Source organism: Podarcis bocagei (assembly GCF_964188305.1).
Source record: "Podarcis bocagei genome assembly, chromosome: 1".
Lineage (NCBI taxonomy): Eukaryota > Metazoa > Chordata > Lepidosauria > Squamata > Lacertidae > Podarcis > Podarcis bocagei.
Window position 1 is genome coordinate 4,207,512 of NC_138125.1, and position 19,955 is coordinate 4,227,466.

At 46.7% G+C, this 19,955-nt stretch overlaps 1 protein-coding gene across 1 annotated transcript in view; it reads right to left on the bottom strand.

The window, feature by feature from the left end:
- Positions 1-19,955, bottom strand: part of PYGL (glycogen phosphorylase L) — a 61,822-nt gene that overhangs the window by 34,634 nt on the left and 7,233 nt on the right. Inside the window, exons 3-8 of the mRNA XM_081191813.1 lie at positions 14,004-14,105; positions 10,824-10,902; positions 8,209-8,312; positions 4,376-4,507; positions 2,944-3,055; positions 938-1,020 (exon numbers count right to left, since the gene is read on the bottom strand). Of these exons, the coding sequence (XP_081047939.1) occupies positions 938-1,020; positions 2,944-3,055; positions 4,376-4,507; positions 8,209-8,312; positions 10,824-10,902; positions 14,004-14,105 (612 nt within the window). The remainder of the gene's footprint in view (positions 1-937; positions 1,021-2,943; positions 3,056-4,375; positions 4,508-8,208; positions 8,313-10,823; positions 10,903-14,003; positions 14,106-19,955) is intronic.

Sequence of the window (19,955 nt, forward strand, 5' to 3'; positions counted from 1 at the left end):
TTCGAATCCCCGCGACCGGGTGAGCTCCCGTTGCTCGGTCCCTGCTCCTGCTAACCTAGCAGTTCGAAAGCACGTCAAAGTGCAAGTAGATAAATAGGTACTGCTCCGGCGGGAAGGTAAACGGCGTTTCCATGCGCTTCTCTGGTTTGCCAGAAGCGGCTTAGTCATGCTGGCCACATGACCCGGAAGCTGTACGCCGGCTCCCTCGGCCAATAAAGCGAGATGAGAGCCACAACCCCAGAGTCGGCCACGACTGGACCTAATGGCCAGGGGTCCCTTTACCTTTACCTAATACATGCTTTGCAATCCTGGTTTGGTGGGATTGCACAAACCACAGTTTGATGCGGCAGCAACTTATGGTTTATGTGATATTAGCAGAACTAACCAACTAAACCTTGGTGTGCAAAGATGGGGTGAACAAACACCAGGCACATTCGTGTAAGGCAACCTTCTCCAATCCAGTGCCCTCCAGATGTTGCAGATCACAATGCCCACCAGTCCCAAAACATCTGGAGAGCACCAGGTTGGAGAAGACCAATTGAAGCCCAAAGCACAATCGGGAACAAGAGACAGATGATGCTTTAGTGAAGACCTGTTCCTGTCTGCAGCTAAAGACACAGGGAATTAAATTGCCGCTTTTGTGGGAGAGGTGAGAGTTGGAGGTCTGGCACCGAGAGCTGCTCTTGCAGAACACTCCAGATGAACATATTTTGAAGCCTGCTTGAGGCAGACTCACAGCCAAGAGCTCGGTGACAAAGCCCACTCCCGGATCTTTTATGAGGACACTTTGTGCATCCAGAATTATGAGCCTGTAAGAAGGCTCAAATCATTTCCTTGTTTGGTTCTGAAAGGCTGACACTCTCCCTCCCTCTCTCCCAAGCAACCCCTCTCGCACATCTACAAGAGGAAGGCTGCTTTTCTGCACCCAGGGACTTACGTTATCATTCGGGTAAAGGACGCGGGAAATGTTCTCAGCCAAGTTTCTGTCCAGCACAGCCTGAATGTAATCGCCAACGTTGACTAGGAAAAAGGTTTGGGGAGGAAAAAACAAGCTGTCAACTTAAGAAATACATGGTGTGTGGCAGGGAGCGTGCAGTCTCAGCTTCCTTCTTGTTCCCCTCCTATCCATCCACCTCAAGTTTCTAGTCCTTGTAACGGTGACAATTTTCTTGGAAGCATTTGGCGACTAAAACCTCAGGCGGCTGAAAGGCGGCCAAAATGCTATAGAAATTTAACTGTGGCCCAACAGCTGACTTCTTTGAAAAGTGAATCCAGGAACCAGTTGGTCAGAGATGTGGCCGGCGGTGGGGTGGGGGGCAGGGAGCAAGGAGGAGGCTAATGAGAATTTTCCAATCAGCTATCTGACAACAGCTAGGCAGAGCAAGACAGTGAAAAGGGAAAGGAAAGAAGGTGGCTATTTCTAGACACTCTGTGACTACAGCCAAAAAAGAGGCAATTTATCCCTATCTCAAACATCCGAGCTCGATGAGTGAGATTGGCAGCAGTGTGGCTGGTCATTCCCCAAATTGCTGAGGCTCGTTTGACAACAACAGAAAACCGAACCTTTAGTGCCAACAGCCCTGTGGAACTCTCTCCCACTAGAACTTCAGACTTCTGGGCCACCTTTTAAACACCTGCTGAAAACCTTTCTGTGGGATGTAATCCACTGGGAGCAGTCAAGTACAACATTCCTTGTTTTGCTAGAGTGGCCATGCAGGGAATGTTGGTCCAGTCAGTTGAACTTCCTGTTACACCTGGCTGGAACATCCTTCCTTGCATGTGACTAGTAGGTGGGTGTGACCTTTCTAGACCTGGTAAAAGGCCAAGTCACGCAACCACCTCCCTCTCTTCATCTTCTTTTTCATCCCGCGAACTTCCTGATTCACCTGGACTGTTCTGGTGGCCAGCAGTCCCCCAGGTTATCTCCCATATGGGGTAAACCTGTACATATTTGTAACTTTAAGCCGAAAGCCTGCCTTCAGGGATCACACATTGCTCTGCCTGATCACGAGTAAAACTACTTTTTGTTACTTATGAATAAGACTGTTGTGTCTTTATTCTTTTAGGAGGTATCAAATGTGACTTACCAGGAACAATAGAACATATCTCAATCTGGGCAAGCCAGATTGAATTGCTTGTTGTCTTAATAGGCTCACACGAGTTTGCAACCAGCTTTCTGCTGAATAAGAAGGGGAATGTAACTCTGCTATATAAAGAAACTTGCTGGTGCAAGTTAGGAAGGGTATTAATAATCAATATATCCTCTCCTGCTACTCTCAACATTCCCACATTTTCCAGGCCTATGCAGGCAATTAAGAATAGCTCCTAGTTGTTTTCTGATTTTAACTTCTTGTATATGCTTTGTGTATTGCCCAGTTTTGTGTATAATTGTTGTACAGTGGTACCTCTGGTTGCAAACGGGATCCGTTCCAGAGGCCCGTTCGCAACATGAAAAGCCCGCAACCTAAAGCACAGTATCTGCGCAGGTGCGCGGCGTGATTTGGCACTTGTGCACATGCGCAAAGTGCAATTTAGCACTTCTGCGCATGCCCGAGCAGCGAAACCCGGAAGTAACCCTTTCTGGTGCTTCCAGGTCACCGCGGGACGCAACCTGAAAAAACGTATCATGAAGCAAATGTAACATGAGGTATGACTGTACAGTGGTACCTCGGGTTAAGTACTTAATTCGTTCCGGAGGTCTGTTCTTAACTTGAAACTGTTCTTAACCTGAAGCACCACTTCAGCTAATGGGGCCTCCTGCTGCCGCCGCGCCGCCGGAGCCCAATTTCTGTTCTCATCCTGAAGCAAAGTTCTTAACCTGAAGACCATTTCTGAGTTAGCAGGGTCTGTAACCTGAAGCGTATGTAACCCGAGGTACCACTGTATATGGTTTTAAGATAAGCAGTATATAAATATTCTTGCAAACAGAACAAAAACGCTTACAGTCGCGGAGGTTGAAATCGTTGGGAGCCCGAGCTGACCACAATCTCATGGTGTTGACCGTGTTGTTCATGTAGCCAGGAATTGGGGTGTCGTAGGGCAAAGCCAGGACCACCTGGAGAGAGAAAAGGCCCAGGGGTATCAGCTGTGTTCCATGGTGCCCTCCCAGAGAGGGGCTGGCCAAGGGACCCCCACCACTACTGCCCCCATCCTTTCAGACACAGGTCTCCTTCATAGGAGGGGTCAACATCTTGCAGGGCACCTCTATTGTAACAAGCCAGATTCTGGAGGTGAGCCCAACAAAGGCCATCTCATTGATCAAATGTGCCATTTTCTCATTTCTCCAGTTTTAATTTTTTTTTAATGTTTTAATTTTTTTTAGCTAATGGGGCTTCCCACTGCCGCCGCTGCGCGATTTCTGTTCTCATCCTGAAGCAAAGTTCTTAACCCGAGGTACTATTTCTGGGTTAGCGAAGTCTGTAACCTGAAGTGTCTGTAACTTGAAGTGTCTGTAACCTGAGGTACCACTGTATAATGTGTGTTTATGTGTTACTTTCACTGATCTATGCAAGCTCTTGCACACATTATTTGGTTAAACAGTGGCACTGCAAAATTCAGGGCAAATTTCGAATGAAAATCACATTACAGTGGTACCTTGGTTCTCAAAATTAATCCGTTCCGGAAGTCCATTCCAAAACCAAAGCGTTCCAAAACCAAGGCACCTTTTCCTCATAGAAAGTAATGCAAAACGGATTAATCCGTTCCAGACTTTTAAAAACAACCCCTAAAACAGCAATTTAACCTGAATTTTACTATCTAATGAGACCATTGATCCATAAAATGAAAGCAATAATCAATGTACTGTATTATAAAATAAATAAGATGGTATTGTAGATGATATTATTTTTTCTTATCTGTACTGATGATGGTCATTGTTTGGATGACGGACTTTTATCCATTTCTGCAGTCAATCAATCAATCAATCAATCAATCAGCAGCTGAACTGGGTTCCACACAGTCACAAAAACAAATTAGCCGAAAAAGCCTCAAAAACAAAAACGCAAAATAGCAAAAACAAAACCGTCAAACTTAATCTGTTCCAGAAGTCCATTTGACTTCCGAAATGTTTGAAAAGCAAGGTGCAGCTTCTGATTGGGGAAACAATAGCCAACAGCCGCATCGGACGTTTGAAAACGTTCGAAAACCAAAACACTTACTTCCGGGTTTTCAGCGTTTGGGAATCAAGGTACCACTGTATTGGTTCAAGAAGTGCAAATCAGGTGGTTTCCCATTAAAACAGAAACGGAACCCAATCTATCCCCCTTCCCTACTGGGTGAGGCAAGTAAGACCACCCAGTAACCTTTTTGGCTATGGGGAGTTGAACTTCCTCCCTCCCCACAAGCAAGACCATGGAGGTGCCCCCTCTCCCAGTACCTGGGTGTCGATCCATCTCACGCCGGTCTGGGTGTGCTCCACCCTTCCATAAAAATGAATGGGAAGCATGTATTCTGGCCGGGCTTTCTCCCAGGGGTTCCCGTGTCTTAGCCAATCGTCAGCTTCCTCCACCTAGAAAGAGAAAACTATCAGGATGAGCATGAGAAGGAGGAACCAGACAATACCATGTCACAATCAGTGTCATTCACGGAAATGACAATACAGTACAGAGGAACACGAAAACACATATGGAACGGACTCCTTTCTAATTCACGTCCAGTGTTTGGTTAAGCTTGGAGTTTAAAGAAATGTTCTCATAACATTTTATACAGTAAGAGGATTGATAACAACATGTGAATAATCAAGCATTTTTGAAATCATGACCGCCATTCTTATCCTCCCAAAATATATTCCACCTTCCCTTTAAAACTAGCAGGTTAGTAACTATCACAAGGCAAGTTTCAAGAAAAAGGTTCCCTGCCGATTTGGTTTTGCTTGGAGTTCTTTAAGGCAGACCAACCTATTCATTCATCTTCACCACTCCCTCAACACTCTAGTTTTCTAGCAATTTGCACAACAAGTATGTAAAAAAAGGGGGGGGAATTGGCAAGGAACCGAGGACTACATGTTTGGCAATGCTGGTAAACAGTTGAGACCCGGTCTCATTCATACATGCAGCTTTTGCCCATAAGCAGAGGGTGACAAGGAGAACAGAAGACCCAAAGGGGTGGGGTCATAGCTGTCAACCGTCCCTTATTTGGCGGGAAAGTCCCTTATCCCAGCGCTGTGTCCCGCTGCTGCCCCTTATTGATGATGTCCCTTAAATTTCCCGGGTTTCAAAGGAAGCAGCTCCTCTCCCTCCCTCCCTGCCGGCCAGGGAGGAGGGAGGTTCCAACTGTGTTGCTTGGCTGCGTTGCTCACCCAATAAGGAGTCTGAGAACGACTGGGGGGGTGGAGCTTGCATGCCTTGTGCCCGGCCGCGTTGCCTGGGGACTCGCCTTTGCTCAGCGCTTCCCAGCGGAGAGGTGATGGTGGTTTTCCTTGCTGCATCCCCTTTGCCAGGTTGCTGCGCTGTGGGAACCACCGCTTGAGGCTTCGTTTGGCTGCTGGCTGGGCTTTCTGCCTTTGGCTCGGAGGGGCTCAGAAGTTGAACATACCTGCGCTCCGAAAATCCCTTATTTTGGCTGCTGATCCCTTATTTTTAAATCTGTAAGTTGACAGCTATGGATGGGGTGCTATGCGAAGGGTGAAAGGGGTGGGTGGGAAGCGAAAGTGAAGCAGGCAAGAGGTTGCAGGTGCTCCCCAGGTTTTGTTTCCTTGGAATGAGGGTTAGCAGAAACTGTGGCATCTTTAGGATAGTGGGTTTTATTCTATGCGCATATGCAACTTGAGTGCAAGATAAGAGTGGCTCACAGCACTAAAACCTCAACAAACCTTGCTTAGGACCCTCGTATCTACGGGACCGCCTCTCCTAGTCTGCCCCGCAGAGGACCTTAAGGTCCATGAATAACCATAGTTTAGAGGTCCCAGGCCCTAAGGAAGTTAGATTATCCTCCACCAGGGCCAGGGCCTTCTCAGTGATGGCTCCAACCTGGTGGAATGCTCTGTCCCAGGAGACCAGAGCCCTTCAGGATTTAACCTCCTTCCACAGGGCCTGTAAGACAGAGCTATTCCGCCCGACCTTTAATTTGAATTCAGCCTGATCTTTTATTTCCCTTCCCTTCCCTCCCCTTTTATGAAGATCATCCGCTCTGAGACCCCACAGCTAATTCTCCCCTGGCCTCCTCGCTGGCCCAGTAGGACCAATTCAGCCAGCTAGCCCTGGGGATTATCTAATTAGTTTTTGAATTTTATTGTTATTCATGTTTTTATACTGCTTTTATAATTAAGTGTTTTAAAGTGTTTTAAATTTGTTGTTAGCCGCCCTGAGCCTGGTTTTCGAACCGGGAAGGGCGGGATATAAATAAAATATAATAATAATAATAATAATAATAATAATAATAATAATAATAATAACAACAACAACAACAACAACAACAACAATAATAACAATAACAGAAAAACCTGGAGCTCTCTCCTTCTGCTGGCCAGAACTGAAGTCATCTAAGGCTTTTCCTGAACCCTGTTATACACATTGCTCAGGGCGTCACAGAGCCTCCCGGAAGGGCGTAACCGTGCGCCAAAATCCTGCCGAGAAAAGTTGGCTCAGATCCCTGAACTTGCTGGGACTTCCCAGCACATGAAAAGGCAGAAATTTACACCTAAAGGAAGAATCCCAGAGCTCTTTCCTCTGTCCTGGGGCCCAATGAGAGCTGATTGCCCTTTGCACCGAAGACTCCCTTGAGCGTGTTTAGAGGTGATGCAATGGGCTCCTCTCTCCTCTCTGCCCCCCCCTTTGAGACCTAGCCCAGGGACCTAGTCGCTCTTATCAATCCAAGGTAAATTAGCCTATGCACATCTAGTCTGTGATCTCCTCCCTGAACTCCAGTTATCGTTTGCCAGATTATTCTGTTAATCATTGTCCCAGCCTACTCCCTGGAAGCCTCTGAAAGAAACAGGAGGGGGCCCCACAACTATTTACCAAACACACACACACACACACACACACACACGGAGTTCACAGCCTAAAAAGGATGACATAGAGGTTGGGAAGGTTTTTCAGGAAAGGGAGACCAAAATTATCAAGGGAAGACAGAGGAAAGGTTTCAGCATTCGGGACTTTTGATCTTAGAAAAGAGACGATTAAGCGGCGACACGGTAGAAGCTGATGAAACTATGCAGGTGAACATCGGAAGATTCAGGGCAGATAAAAGTCCTTCATGCAGCACATCGTTGAACTATGGAACTCATTGCCCCAGGAGAAAGTGATGGCCACCAACTTGAATGGTTTTAAGAGAGGATTAGACAAATTCAGGGAAGAGGAGAGGGTAAATGTCTCTGAACAGCAGCTGCTGGAGACCGCAGGAGGGGAGAGGGCTCTAGTGTTCGAATCCTGCTTGAAGGTTTCAGCTGCATATAAGGTACAGCTGCATATTCCTGCGTTGCAGTGGGTTGGACTGGATGACCCCTGGGGTCCCTTCTGGGTCTGTGGTTGCAGCCACAGCAAAGGTGGCATTTTTCCATCTCCGCCGTATTAAGCAGCTGGTCCCTAGCCTCTCTCGCCCCGACCTTGCCACAGGGTGGGGTATAAATAAATACCCGACCTTGCCACAGGGTGGGGTATAAATAAAATTGATGATGATGATGATGATGATTTTATAACTCAGCCATGTTAGCTAAGACTGACAGGAGCCAGAATCCAAAACTTCTGGAACATGCCAGGCTGGGGATGGCTCATGCGCACCCATGACCACTTATGCGCAAAGCTCATGAATGCATTTTGCCACAATGCAAGCTAGGAAGCTTGTGAGTAAAAATGCTCATCTCGCCTTACTGGCCGAGGGAGCCGGCGTACAGCTTCCGGGTCATGTGGCCAGCAGGACTAAGCTGCTTCTGGTGAACCAGAGCAGCGCATGGAAACACCGTTTACCTTCCCACTGGAGCGGTACCTATTTATCTACTTGCACTTTGATGTGCTTTCGAACTGCTAGGTTGGCAGGAGCAGGGACCAAGCAACGGGAGCCCACCCCATCGCGGAGATTCGAACCGCCAACCTTCTGATCGGCAAGTCCTAGGCTCTGTGGTTTAACCCAAAGCGCCACCTGCATCCCCAAACTCCAAGATACGTACACACAATAAAATATATTCCTTCACCCGTAGCAATGCAGGCTGTCTACACAGTGGTAGAAACTGTGCCGTGCTTCATATCATACACATTTAGGTTTTGAGGTTACCTGCCATCCGTCTCTGATCTTCTGGTTGAATATGCCGTACTCATATCGTATCCCATAACCGTAGGCTGCGAGCCCAAGGGTGGCCATCGAATCGAGGAAGCAGGCTGTGGAAGGAGAGGCAGGGATGGGCTCAGTTCCAACCACAAAAAGGTAAAGGTAAAGGACCCGTGGACGGCTTAGTCCAGTGAAAGGCGACTGTGGGGTTGCGGCGCTCATCTCGCTTTCAGGCAGAGGGAGCCAGCGTTTGTCCACAGACAGCTTTCTGGGTCATGTGGCCAGCATAACTAAACCGCTTCTGGCGCAATGGGACACAGTGACAGAAACCAGAGCGCACAGAAACACCGTTTACCTTCCCGCCGGAGCGGTACCTATTTATCTACTTGCACTGGTGTGCTTTTGAACTGCTAGATTGGCAGGAGCTGGGCCAGAGCAATGGAAGCTCACCCCGTTGTGCAGATTCGAACTGCCAACCTTCCAATCAGCAAGCCCAAGAGGCGCAGTGGTACAACCCAGCACAGTCATAGCTGTCAACCTTCCCTTTTTTTGTGGGAAATTCCCTTATTCCAGCACCGTTTCCCGCTGCTTCCCGGATTGTTAGATATCCCATAGACTGTCCCTGGGACAGGTGAGGCTGCTGATCCCTTCTTTTCAAACCTGAAAGTTGACAGCTATGAGCAGAGTTCAAGAGCTTTTTTCACCTTCTCTGCAGGTATAAAGGTAGGTCCAGTCGTGGCGTACTCTGGGGTTGCAGCGCTCATTTCGCTTTATTGGCAGAGGGAGCTGGCGTACAGCTTCCGGGTCATGTGGCCAGCATGACTAAGCCGCTTCTGGTGAACCAGAGCAGCGCACAAAAACGCCGTCACCCATAGCGCCACCCGCGTCCCTTCTGCAGGTATAAGCTGCTCTTAAAAAGGATCAATAATGAAACTGGCGTTGGGATTCTGGAGATGCAGGAAATCTGGCTTCACCATGTGGCCTACAGGAACCCTCTACCCCACCAATTTCTGTACAGGGATGGCTCCACCGAATGATGTAGCCACAGGGAAAGATGACTGGCGCAGCCCCAGAGATATGCTCAGCCCATGATCCGCTACAGCAGCCAAGACCAGCGCAGCTCTGATGAGAGTGCAGTCCAATCGTGACCGAAGGCACCAGGTTGGGGAACAGATCTCTGCACACAGATCTTCTGAAAGCATCTCAGTGTTGTGATTAGCATATAAAGCCCTTAACAGCTTGGGACCAGTTTACTCACGAGATCGCCTAGCCCATATGTGCCCACTCAACTGCTTCGATCAACGGAATTGGCATTTTATAGGTGCCACATAATATTCCCAACTCATTTGTAAGAACCTGGTCATTCAGTGTGGCAGCATCAACACTTCGGAACTCCCTGAAAACTCCCTGCCTACTGATATCCTGCAGCCCCCTTTGCTGTATTTTTTTCAGTGAAGACATTCTTATTTAGACAGGCCTACTCAAATGTTTAAGGGACGCGGGTGGCGCTGTGGGTTCCACCACAGAGCCTAGGGCTTGCTGATCAGAAGGTCGGCAGTTCGAATCCCTTGACGGGGTGAGCTCCCGTTGCTCGGTCCCTGCTCCTGCCCACCTAGCAGTTCAAAAGTACATCAAAGTGCAAGTAGATAAATAGGTACCGCTCTGACGGGAAGGTAAACGGCGTTTCCATGCGCTGCTCTGGTTTGCCAGAAGCAGCTTAGTCCTGCTGGCCACATGACCCGGAAGCTGTCTGCGGATAAACGCTGGCTCCCTCGGCCAATAAAGCGAGATGAGCGCCGCAACCCCAGTCGGTCACGACTGGACCTAATGGTCAGGGGCCCCTTTACCTTACCTTACTCAAATGTTCAGAAAACCTGTAGGAATTTTAATTTATTTTAGTCTATTGTGGCTTGAACTTTTTGCATGTTTTAAACTATGGTTTTGATTTTTCAAAAAGTTATCATCTTATTTTATATTTTTTGGGAACCGCTTTGAGGCCCCCCCCCTAAATATAAATTTTACGAAACATATAAAATAAATAAATATTGTTTCATAAATTAACGGAGTCCTTGTGAACTGGCGCCAAGAAAATCTGGTATTTCTGAACCAAGAGAGACGGTTCATTTTTGCTCAGATTAGTTTCCTATGCACGGTTGGAAATGGCCTCGTGATTCACACCCGTGTTTTCTCATTTGAACCCGGGCTTCAAGGCGCTCACTAGCTGAAGCAGAGATGAGTTTTGAGAAGTTACGGGCTGTCCATGTTCACAACACACATTGAAAGCACCACGATACCACTTCAAACTATCACGGCTCCCCTCAAATAATTCTAGAAAGTGTAGTTTGTGGAGGCCGCTGAGAGGTGTTAGGAAACTTGTACGCCCCTCCCGGAACTATAATTCCCAGAGTGGTTTAGCAATCAATCCCTCTGAAGTTCCCAGAATTCCTTGTGGGGGGGGGGGTTCCTGACTGCTTAAAGTGGTAGCATAATGCTTTCAATGGAGCTTGGATGTCAAAGTCTCGGGGATTCTTTCAGCTAACATTCCTGCATTTCAGGGGGTTGGACTAGATGACCGCTGGGGGTCCCTTCCAACTCTACAACTTCTATGATTCCTCACTTACCTGCAAGTCTGCCAAGGCCTCCATTCCCCAGGCCAGCATCTTCTTCAATCTCCTCCAGTTCTTCTATGTCCAGCCCCAGCTAAAGAGCCACATATAGAGATTTGTTTATTTCAGTTATAGCCCACATTTTACTCCAAGGTGCTCAAGGCAGCGCACACGGTTTCCCCTCTCCCATCTCATTTAATCCCCACAACAACCTTGCAAGGTAGGACAGGTTGAGAGGTAGCGATTGCCCCTAAGGTCACAACAATGAGCCTCATCCCCAAGTGGCAGATTTGAACCCGGGTCTCCCAGGTCCCGGTCCAAAACTCTAACCACTAAACCACGCTGCCTCTGTGCAAAACGCTCCCAAGAGTTGTGTTTCAAGCCTCAGTGAAGCCCCACAATACACAAACCCCTACAAAAATGGGAACGGAGGGCAGCCAAACTGTCAAAATCTGCCGTTTTTTGCAGCAGGCAGGCTGAGGCCTGTTACACAACACAACTGCACAATTTGTTCTGGGAGGGTGCATGTGATTTAGGCACCGTTTAGATCAGTCGTGGGCCATTAACGGAAATAAATCTAACGGCAAATAGGAGGCAACCAAGCCTCTGGGAAATTCTGCCAAGTTCCCCCGCCTGGCGCTTGTAAGTTTTCAGAGTCTTGTACCACCGGCTGTCGCTTCCAGAATTAGTTTTATTTTTTAAAGATGAAGGGGAATCGCATCTGTGTGCGCACGCAAGGGGGGAAACATTGTGTGAACGGGTGTTCAGAGGCAGATCCGACTTGCCAACGGATTTGCAAAACCAGGAGCTTCTAGGAAGAGGCTCAGACTTGCTCGACTCCATCCCATGACCAGATCCGTAAGGCGATAAATTTATTTCACTTCTCTGTTTGCTGACTGGGAACAGTTGTGGACCACCGGTATAAAATTTACGGCATGTAATGCCTTAAAGGAAAATATTATGAAAATGATTTATAGGTGGTACATGACCCCAGTCAAGCTAGCAAAAATCTACCATCTGCCTGATAATAAGTGTTGGAAATGTAAAGAAACTGAAGGTACTTTCTACCACCTTTGGTGGACGTGCCCGAAGATTAAGGCTTTTTGGGAAATGATTTATAATGAAATGAAAAAGGTACTTAAATGTACTTTCCCTAAGAAACCAGAGGCCTTTCTCTTGGGCATTGTCAGCCAATTGGTGTCAAAAAAAGATAGATCTTTCTTTATGTATGCCACAACAGCAGCAAGAATACTCATCGCAAAGCATTGGAAGGCACAAGATTTACCCACTCTGGAAGAATGGCAGATGAAGGTGATGGACTACATGGGATTGGCTGAAATGACTGGCAGAATCCGTGACCAGGGGAAAGAGACGGCGGATGAAGATTGGAAGAAATTTAGAATTTATCTTAAGAAACATTGTAAAATTAATGAATGTTAAAATGTTGAAGTTTTAGACAAAAGGAGACTACAGCTGTAAAAGGTTAAGTAAAAGAACAGAATAAGGGAAAATTCGATAAAACCAAGGGGTAGGATTTGTGGAAACAAATTTGAGAATGGGGATGCAGAAAGGGGAGGTATGGGGAAGTCGGGGAAGTAGGGTTCATGAAAAAAGGATCTGAAATTATACATGTTTGTTTATGTGTTTGTTTGTTTTGTATTGTGTTATGTTTGTGTCTATAAAAATTGTGAAAAACCAATAAAAATTTATAAAAATAAATAAATAAATTTATTTCACTTCTCAGTGGTTTCAAATTACTCTTTCTCCTCTCGATTCTGACCTGGGAACAAGAACCAACTTCAGAAGCTTACATCTGCGCCAGCCCATGTTAAGGACGGCCTGACATTTGAGACGTAACTTTCGTCTGCCAGTGTGGGGATTCAAACCCTTGTCTCCCAAATCCGGCACCCTTTCCGCTCCAAGGCAGGAGCGTCGAAGCTACCTGCTTTCTGGAATCACTTCCCATACTGGCTCATTTGCCAAAGAAATGAAGTCTGGACACTGAGGTCCAGCTCCAAGGGCCTTCTGGCAGTTACCTCAATGTGAGAGGTGAAGCTACTGGGAACCAGGCAGAGGGCCTTCTTGGTAGTGGCGCTCGCCCTGTGGAATGCCCACCCGTCAGATGTCAAGGAAATAAACAACTAACTGACTTTTAGAAGACATTTGAAGGCAGCTCTGTATAGGGAAGTTTTCAACGTCTGACGTTATACTGTGTTTTAATTTGTTAGAAGCTGCCCAGAGTAGCTAGGACAACTCAGTCAGATTGGCGGCTGCTGCTGCTGCCAATAACAATAATAATAATAATAAATTTTATTCCCCTCACAAACCTATTATTACAGTGGTACCTCTGGATACAAACGGGATCCATTCCAGATCCCCATTCGCATCCTGAAGAGAACACAACCCGCGTCTGCGGGTCGCTATTCGCCGCTTCTGCGCATGACATCATTTTGAGCGTCTGCGCATGCGGCAAAACCCGGAAGTAACGCGTTCCGTTACTTCCAGGTTGCCGCGGAGCACAACCTGAAAACGCTCAACCTGAAGCAACTCAACCTTAAGCAGAGGCTTGACAACCATATGTCAGGAGTGCTCTGATGGTGTTTCCTGCTTGGCAGGGGGTTGGACTCGATGGCCCTTGTGATCTCTTCCAACTCTGTAATTCTATGATTCTATGAACTTTAACCCGAGGTATGACTGTATAAAAAACAACACAGAATCAGACATTAAAAACTTCTCTAAAAAGGGCTGCCTTCAGTTATCTTTTAAAAATAAAATAGTTGTTTATTGCCTTGACATCTGCTGGGAGGGCGTTCCACAGGGTGGGCGCCACTACCGAGAAGGCCCTCTGCCTGGTTCCCTGTAACCTCACTTCTCACAGGGAGGGAACCGCCAGAAGGCCCTCGGCGCTGGACCTCAGTGTCCAGGCTGAACGATGGGGGTGGAGACTCTCCTTCAGATATACTGGACTGAGGTCATTTAGGGCTTTGAAAGTCATCACCAACACTTTGAATTGTGCTCGGAAATGTACTGGGAGCCAATGTAGGTCTTTCAAGACTGGAGTTATGTGGTCTCGGCGGCCGCTCCCAGTCACCAGTCTGGCTGCTGCATTCTGGAGTAGTTGCAGTTTCTGGGTCACCTTCAAAGGTAGCCCCACGTACAGCGCATTGCAGTAATCCCCCCTTTTCCCCCCCTTACCTGATAAATTGCCTCATCGCAGGCGTTCTGCAATCCCAGGTTTATCATGGTGTTCTGCAGAGTCCGGCCCATGTAGAACTCCAGGGAAAGGTAGTAAACTCTCTGGAAACGAAGAAGAAATGGTCATTGCAACTTGCCAGGATTGGAGAAGCGGGAGTTTGAACCCCGGGTCCTCTGCATAAAAGGCGGGAGCAGAGTCCTTCCCTTAGGAAGTGATCCTGAACATGCACTCTTGATATATCGAGTTTTCAACTGTAGGGGTGCAGATATCCAGACTTTGGGGCTCAGGTGGAATTGCTATGAGGAATTGTGAATTATGGAACAGGCCTATGAAAGAATTGCATTGACTGGGTTTGATTCACTGACAATAGTTTCTGATCGAATCCCACAAGCCTCTCCACCTCTGCCATTTGCTTTCTCTACACCTGACAGGCACGTATAAGCATTCTGAAACACAGGCCAGTTGCTTCATCAGGCATCCTCAGTACAAAGTAGGTTACTTTGGTGTAATTTAATCTTTAGATAGATCTTAAGGGCCAGGAAGAGAGTTCACAAGGAGATGGTAAATATTGCCATCCTGTTTATGCCTGTTTATGACCTCCGGGGCTTTGCTGAATGAATTTTATTCCTCCTTTTACTCCTATTTTATTTACTCTGGACTACTATGCATGCCCAAGTAGGAAATAGTTTCTTTGTAGTTGGACCTTGCCAAAAAAGGTCCATATAATTAAAGCTATGGTCTTTTCACTGCGTGGAAGTGAGAGCAGGACCATAAAGAATGCTGATCGCCAAAGAATGGATGCTTTTGAATTATGATGCTGGAGGAGACTCTGGAGAGTCCCATGGACTGCAAGAAGATCAAACCTCTCCATTCTGAAGGAAATCAGCCCTGAGTGCTCACTGGAAGGACAGATCCTGAAGCTGAGGCTCCAAGACTTCGGCTACCTCATGAGAAGAGAAGACTCCCTGGAAAAGACCCTGATGTTGGGAAAGATGGAGGGCACAAGGAGAAGGGGACGACAGAGGACAAGATGGTGGGACAGTGTTTTTGAAGCTACCAGCATGAGTTTGACTAAACTGCAGGAGGAAGTGGAAGACAGGAGTGCCTGGCGTGCTCTGGTCCAGGGGGTCACGAGGAGTCAGACACGACTAAACAACAACAGTTTTAACTTTTGACTTTGTCCCACGTGGGGTTTTTGAAATGCTCAGAGGAAATCTGATTGGTTCTTACAAACACTGTGTAAAAAGTTATTTTGTGAATAAAACGACCTGGGCCGAGGGGTGGAGAGGAATTATTATTGGCACTCCTCCCAGAGTCTTGCTGGTCAAGCCTCGTGTGTATTCCATTAATCAGAGTCCAATATTTCCTTTGCTTTGGGAAAGCTACATTCAGCAAACCATGGAGATTGTATTATAAAGGGAAGGAGAAGAGAAGAGGCGGCAGACCTAGACAAACCACAAGCCACCAGCAAGGATCAATGTGACGCAATTCATTCTCTGCCAGACATGTGCTTCGCATTCCAGGAACATTTCCCCCACCAAACTTACTCCATTCCGTCACGGTTTGTACATCGGTGAGCAAACAATCTCGTTGCCCAACACGCAGCAACCGTCTCCAGAGCCAAATGGCCGGGTTAGGATATCACCGTTTTGAGTTTGGCCCCAGCACGATTGGTGCAAACGACGGTCAGCCACCTTTAACAAAATAAAGATGACTGAAGCCTTAAAAATGACAGCTCTCCTTCCAAAAAAAAAAAAACAACCCAGAAGCCTTTCTGTTAGGCATTATGTCCACTGAAATCCAAAAAAGCTTTAGAGCCATCTTTATCTTTGCAACCACGGCAGCCAGAATTCTGGTAGCAAAAAATTGGAAATTTGACTTAATTCCTATAAAGCTTGACCGACAGGTGAAGACGATAGAATACCTGGAACTTGCGAAAATGACAGGGAGAATAAGAGGAAACTCAAATCAGAAGGTGAGCAAAGTATGGACAATATTGAAATAATATTTAAAACAATATTGTGAAAATGCAATTCTCCTGACAGGTATAGACTGAATCTTGCATATTAAAGAAAATCATAAAAGTAAAATTTTTTCTTGATATGTAATAGATATAACAGGAAGTGCGTACAGGTTAAGATTATTTAGAAGGCATGACGAGGTGATTTGGAAGTCAAAAATATGTGTGATGTGTGATGTTAAAATATGTGTGATGTGTGATGTTAAAATATGTGTGGTCAATTAATGTTTAGTTGTCCTTGTGGTATTGTTTTTGTCTATTTGTGTTGTATGTTTTGCAATAAACATAATAATTTTTAAAAGGGGGGGGGGGGAAGAAAGAAAATGACAGCTCTGGGAGACAGGGGCCAGGGATCAATCCAGGGCCAGGTCTGCCATTTGGGGGGGGGGAGGAAGTTGCAGGTGACGTGCTTGGAGACACGCAGGTCCCCTGGGAGACCTGAATTCTGTGTTTTTATCTAGCATGAACCCGCTTTGTGTACAGTAACCACAAAAAAGGCATCCATAAATAACCCTGCCTTGATGCAGGTAGTTTTTCTGCCTGTCGTAGGGGTGATTTATTTGCTCTGCTTGGATAGTCGTAAACAGAACAAATCTTAGAAGGCACCCTATGTCTAAACCCTGTGGAACATCCACTGCTCAGAAAAGAGAGTCCACAGAAATCACTGGTATTCAAGTCAGGAGGAAACATAGGTAAAGGGGTAAAGGGATCCCTGACCATTAGGTCCAGTCGTGGCCGATTCTGGGGTTGTGGCGCTCATCTCGCTTTATTGGCCGAGGGAGCCGGCGTACAGCTTCCGGGTCATGTGGCCAGCATGACTAAGCCGCTTCTGGCGAACCAGAGCAGCGCATGGAAACGCCGTTGACCTTCCCGCCTGAGCGGTACCTATTTATCTACGTGCTTTCAAACTGCTAGGTTGGTAGGAGCAGGGACTGAGCAACGGGAGCTCACCCTGTCATGGGGATTCGAACCGCCCACCTTCTGATCGGCAAGTCCTAGGCTCTGTGGTTTAACCCACAGCGCCACCCGCATCCCTATTCAAGTCAGGAGGAAACATATTCAGTGCTAAAATATAGCCTGTTAAAATTCATAGGCTTATCCCTGCCTCTGATCGTCACTTCTCCAACACTTATCAGGTAGTTTGGGGCAATTTTCATTACAGTGGTAGCTCGGGTTACAGACGCTTCAGGTTACAGACTCCGCTAACCCAGAAATAGTGCTTCAGGTTAAGAACTTTGCTTCAGGATGAGAACAGAAATCGTGCTCCGGCGGCGCGGTGGCAGCAGGAGGCCCCATTAGCTAAAGTGGTGCTTCAGGTTAAGAACAGTTTCAGGTTAAGAATGGACCTCCGGAATGAATTAAGTACTTAACCCGAGGTACCACTGTATTCTATTTCATTGGTTTTGTCATCTATGAGGAGCATTTGCATGAGAAAGCAGGTCCAAAATCAAATTTTAAGAGGATTTCTACTCCTGCAAGAATTGGGGGCTCATCAGGACAGCTCTGGTCCCAGTTCCCACAGTGACCAACCCCTTTGCTGTAAAGGTAAAGGGAAGGGAAGGGAAAGGACCCCTGGACAGTTAAGTCCAGTCAAAGGCAACTATGGGGTTGCGGCGCTTATCTTGCTTCTCAGGCCGAGGGAGCCGGCCTTTGTCCACAGACAGCTTTCTGGGTCATGTGGCCAGCAGGACTAAACAGCTTTTGGTGCAACGGGACACCGTGATGGAAACCAGAGCGCATGGAAAAGCCATTTGCCTTCCTGCCGCAGTGGTACCTATTTATCTACTTGCACTGGTGTGCTTTCAAACTGCTAGGTTGGCAGGAGCAGGGACAGAGCAATGGGAGCTCACCCCATTGCGGGGATTCGAACCGCCAACCTTCTGATCGGCAAGCCTAAGAGGCTCAGTGGTTTAGGCCACAGTGCCACCCGCATCCCTTTCCCTTTCCCCTTTGCTGCAAAGCACAGCTCATTTTGGAAAGAATCACGGAGATGAAAGGGACACCCAGGGGTCATTAGTCCGAACCCCCCAATTACAGGAATCACAGCCAAAGAATCCCTGGCCGATGGGAAGTCAACTTCTGTTGAAAAACCTACAAGGAAATAGCACCCACCCCTTTATGAGGGAGTCCATTCCACTGGCAAATTACTCTTGCCATCAGAAAGGTTCAGTCGGAATTTTATTTCTTGCGATTTAGATCTGTTGGTTCGGTTCCCACCCTCTGGAGCAGCAGAAAGCAAGCTTGCTCCATCTTATAGCCCTTTGTGGATCAGGGCCCTCGTATCTACAGGACCACCTCTCCTGGTCTGCCCCACAGAGGACCTTAAGGTCCATGAAATAACCATAGTTTAGAGGTCCCAGGCCCTAAGGAAGTCAGACTATCCTCCACCGGGGCCAGGGCCTTCTCAGTGATGGCTCCGACCTGGTGGAATGCTCTGTCCCAGAAGACCAGGGCCCTGCAGGATTTAACCTCCTTCCGTCGGGCCTGTAAGACAGAGCTATTCCGCCTGGCCTTTAATTTGAATTCAGCCTGATCTTTTATTTCCCTTCTCTTCCCTCCCCTTTTATGAAGATCACCCGCTCTGAGACCCCACAGCTAATTCTCCCCTGGCCTCCTCGCTGGCCCAAGTAGGACCAATTCAGCCAGCTAGCCCTGGGGATTATCTAATGCTTATTTCCCCTAAATTGATTTTTGAATTTTGAATTTTATGGTTATTCATGTTTTTATACTGTATTTTATGCTGCTTTTATAATTGTTTTGAATTTGTTGTTAGCCGCCCTGAGCCCGGTTTTTGAACCAGGAAGGGCGGGGTATAAATAAAAAAATATTATTATTATTACACACCCTGGCACCTGATGTGAGCTATAAATGGTGGCTATGGGGTCACCTCTGGGTCCCAACCGATGAGGCAAGACTGGACTTTTCTAAAGTTAAAATGGGAGGCAGGGTGGACGGTGGTTCTGGAAGTCTGTAGGATGAAGCACCGAATCAAAGATGGGAGCTGGAGAAAGGGCAGATTAGGAGCAAAGCTCTTCTCAGCAGAGAGCCTGTCCACCTCACTTGAGAAAGGGCTTCCGACTGATGTCACAAATGGGATTACTCCTTAATCTACCAGGCTAAAGGCCGTTAACAGTCCAAAACCTGACTGAAGAGATGGTTAAGTCAATCCAATTCGAGGAGGGCAACCAGCTATTCCACGCTGGATTTAGATCTGCTTTTCAGCCTATCGCTTTTCAGGATTGGCAGTGACAAGGTCTCTTCCAGCCCTATTAAGAAGCGTATCTTTCAAAGCTGGAGAAGGAAGGGATTGAATTTGAGACCTTCTGGGTGCAAGGCATGGATTCTGCTAATAAGCCAGGCTCAGTCCTCACCACCATGAAATCCACAAGTTGGGAGGGAGAAGAAATTCTATTCCGTTTTCACTTTTTGTGCTTTTTTGGGGCATAGCATTTTCATTAAGGCTTTGTCATATTGAGATACCGTGAAAACAAGGTAATCTAAACAAAAAGAGAAGCAGAAAGAGAAAAGGAAGGAAGTTATATGGCTTTAGTAGATTAATAGAGTATTAAAGGAAAAATAAGGTTAGAATGAGTTAAGATAATTATAGGATAGAAAACAGAGGAAGATGGAAAGGAATTGCTGAAATAATTAACAGAAGTGGAAGTCAAAAAGGGAGGTGTGAGGAGGTCATGGAAATAAGTGAATGAAAGATGGGATAATGAAATTGTTTGATTTATTTTATTGTTTTTGTTTTGTAATGTTAGTTTAATGTATTGAATTGTATTGTCTTTTTAGTGTTTAAATTTTTGGAAAAGTAATAAATATTATTTTTTTAAAAAGAGAGAAAAGCAACGTCTCACGCAAAGGTAGCTCACCTGGAAGCTTCCCTTTCTTCTTCTCCCAGCCTCCCACCCTGGGAGATCTTCCCTTC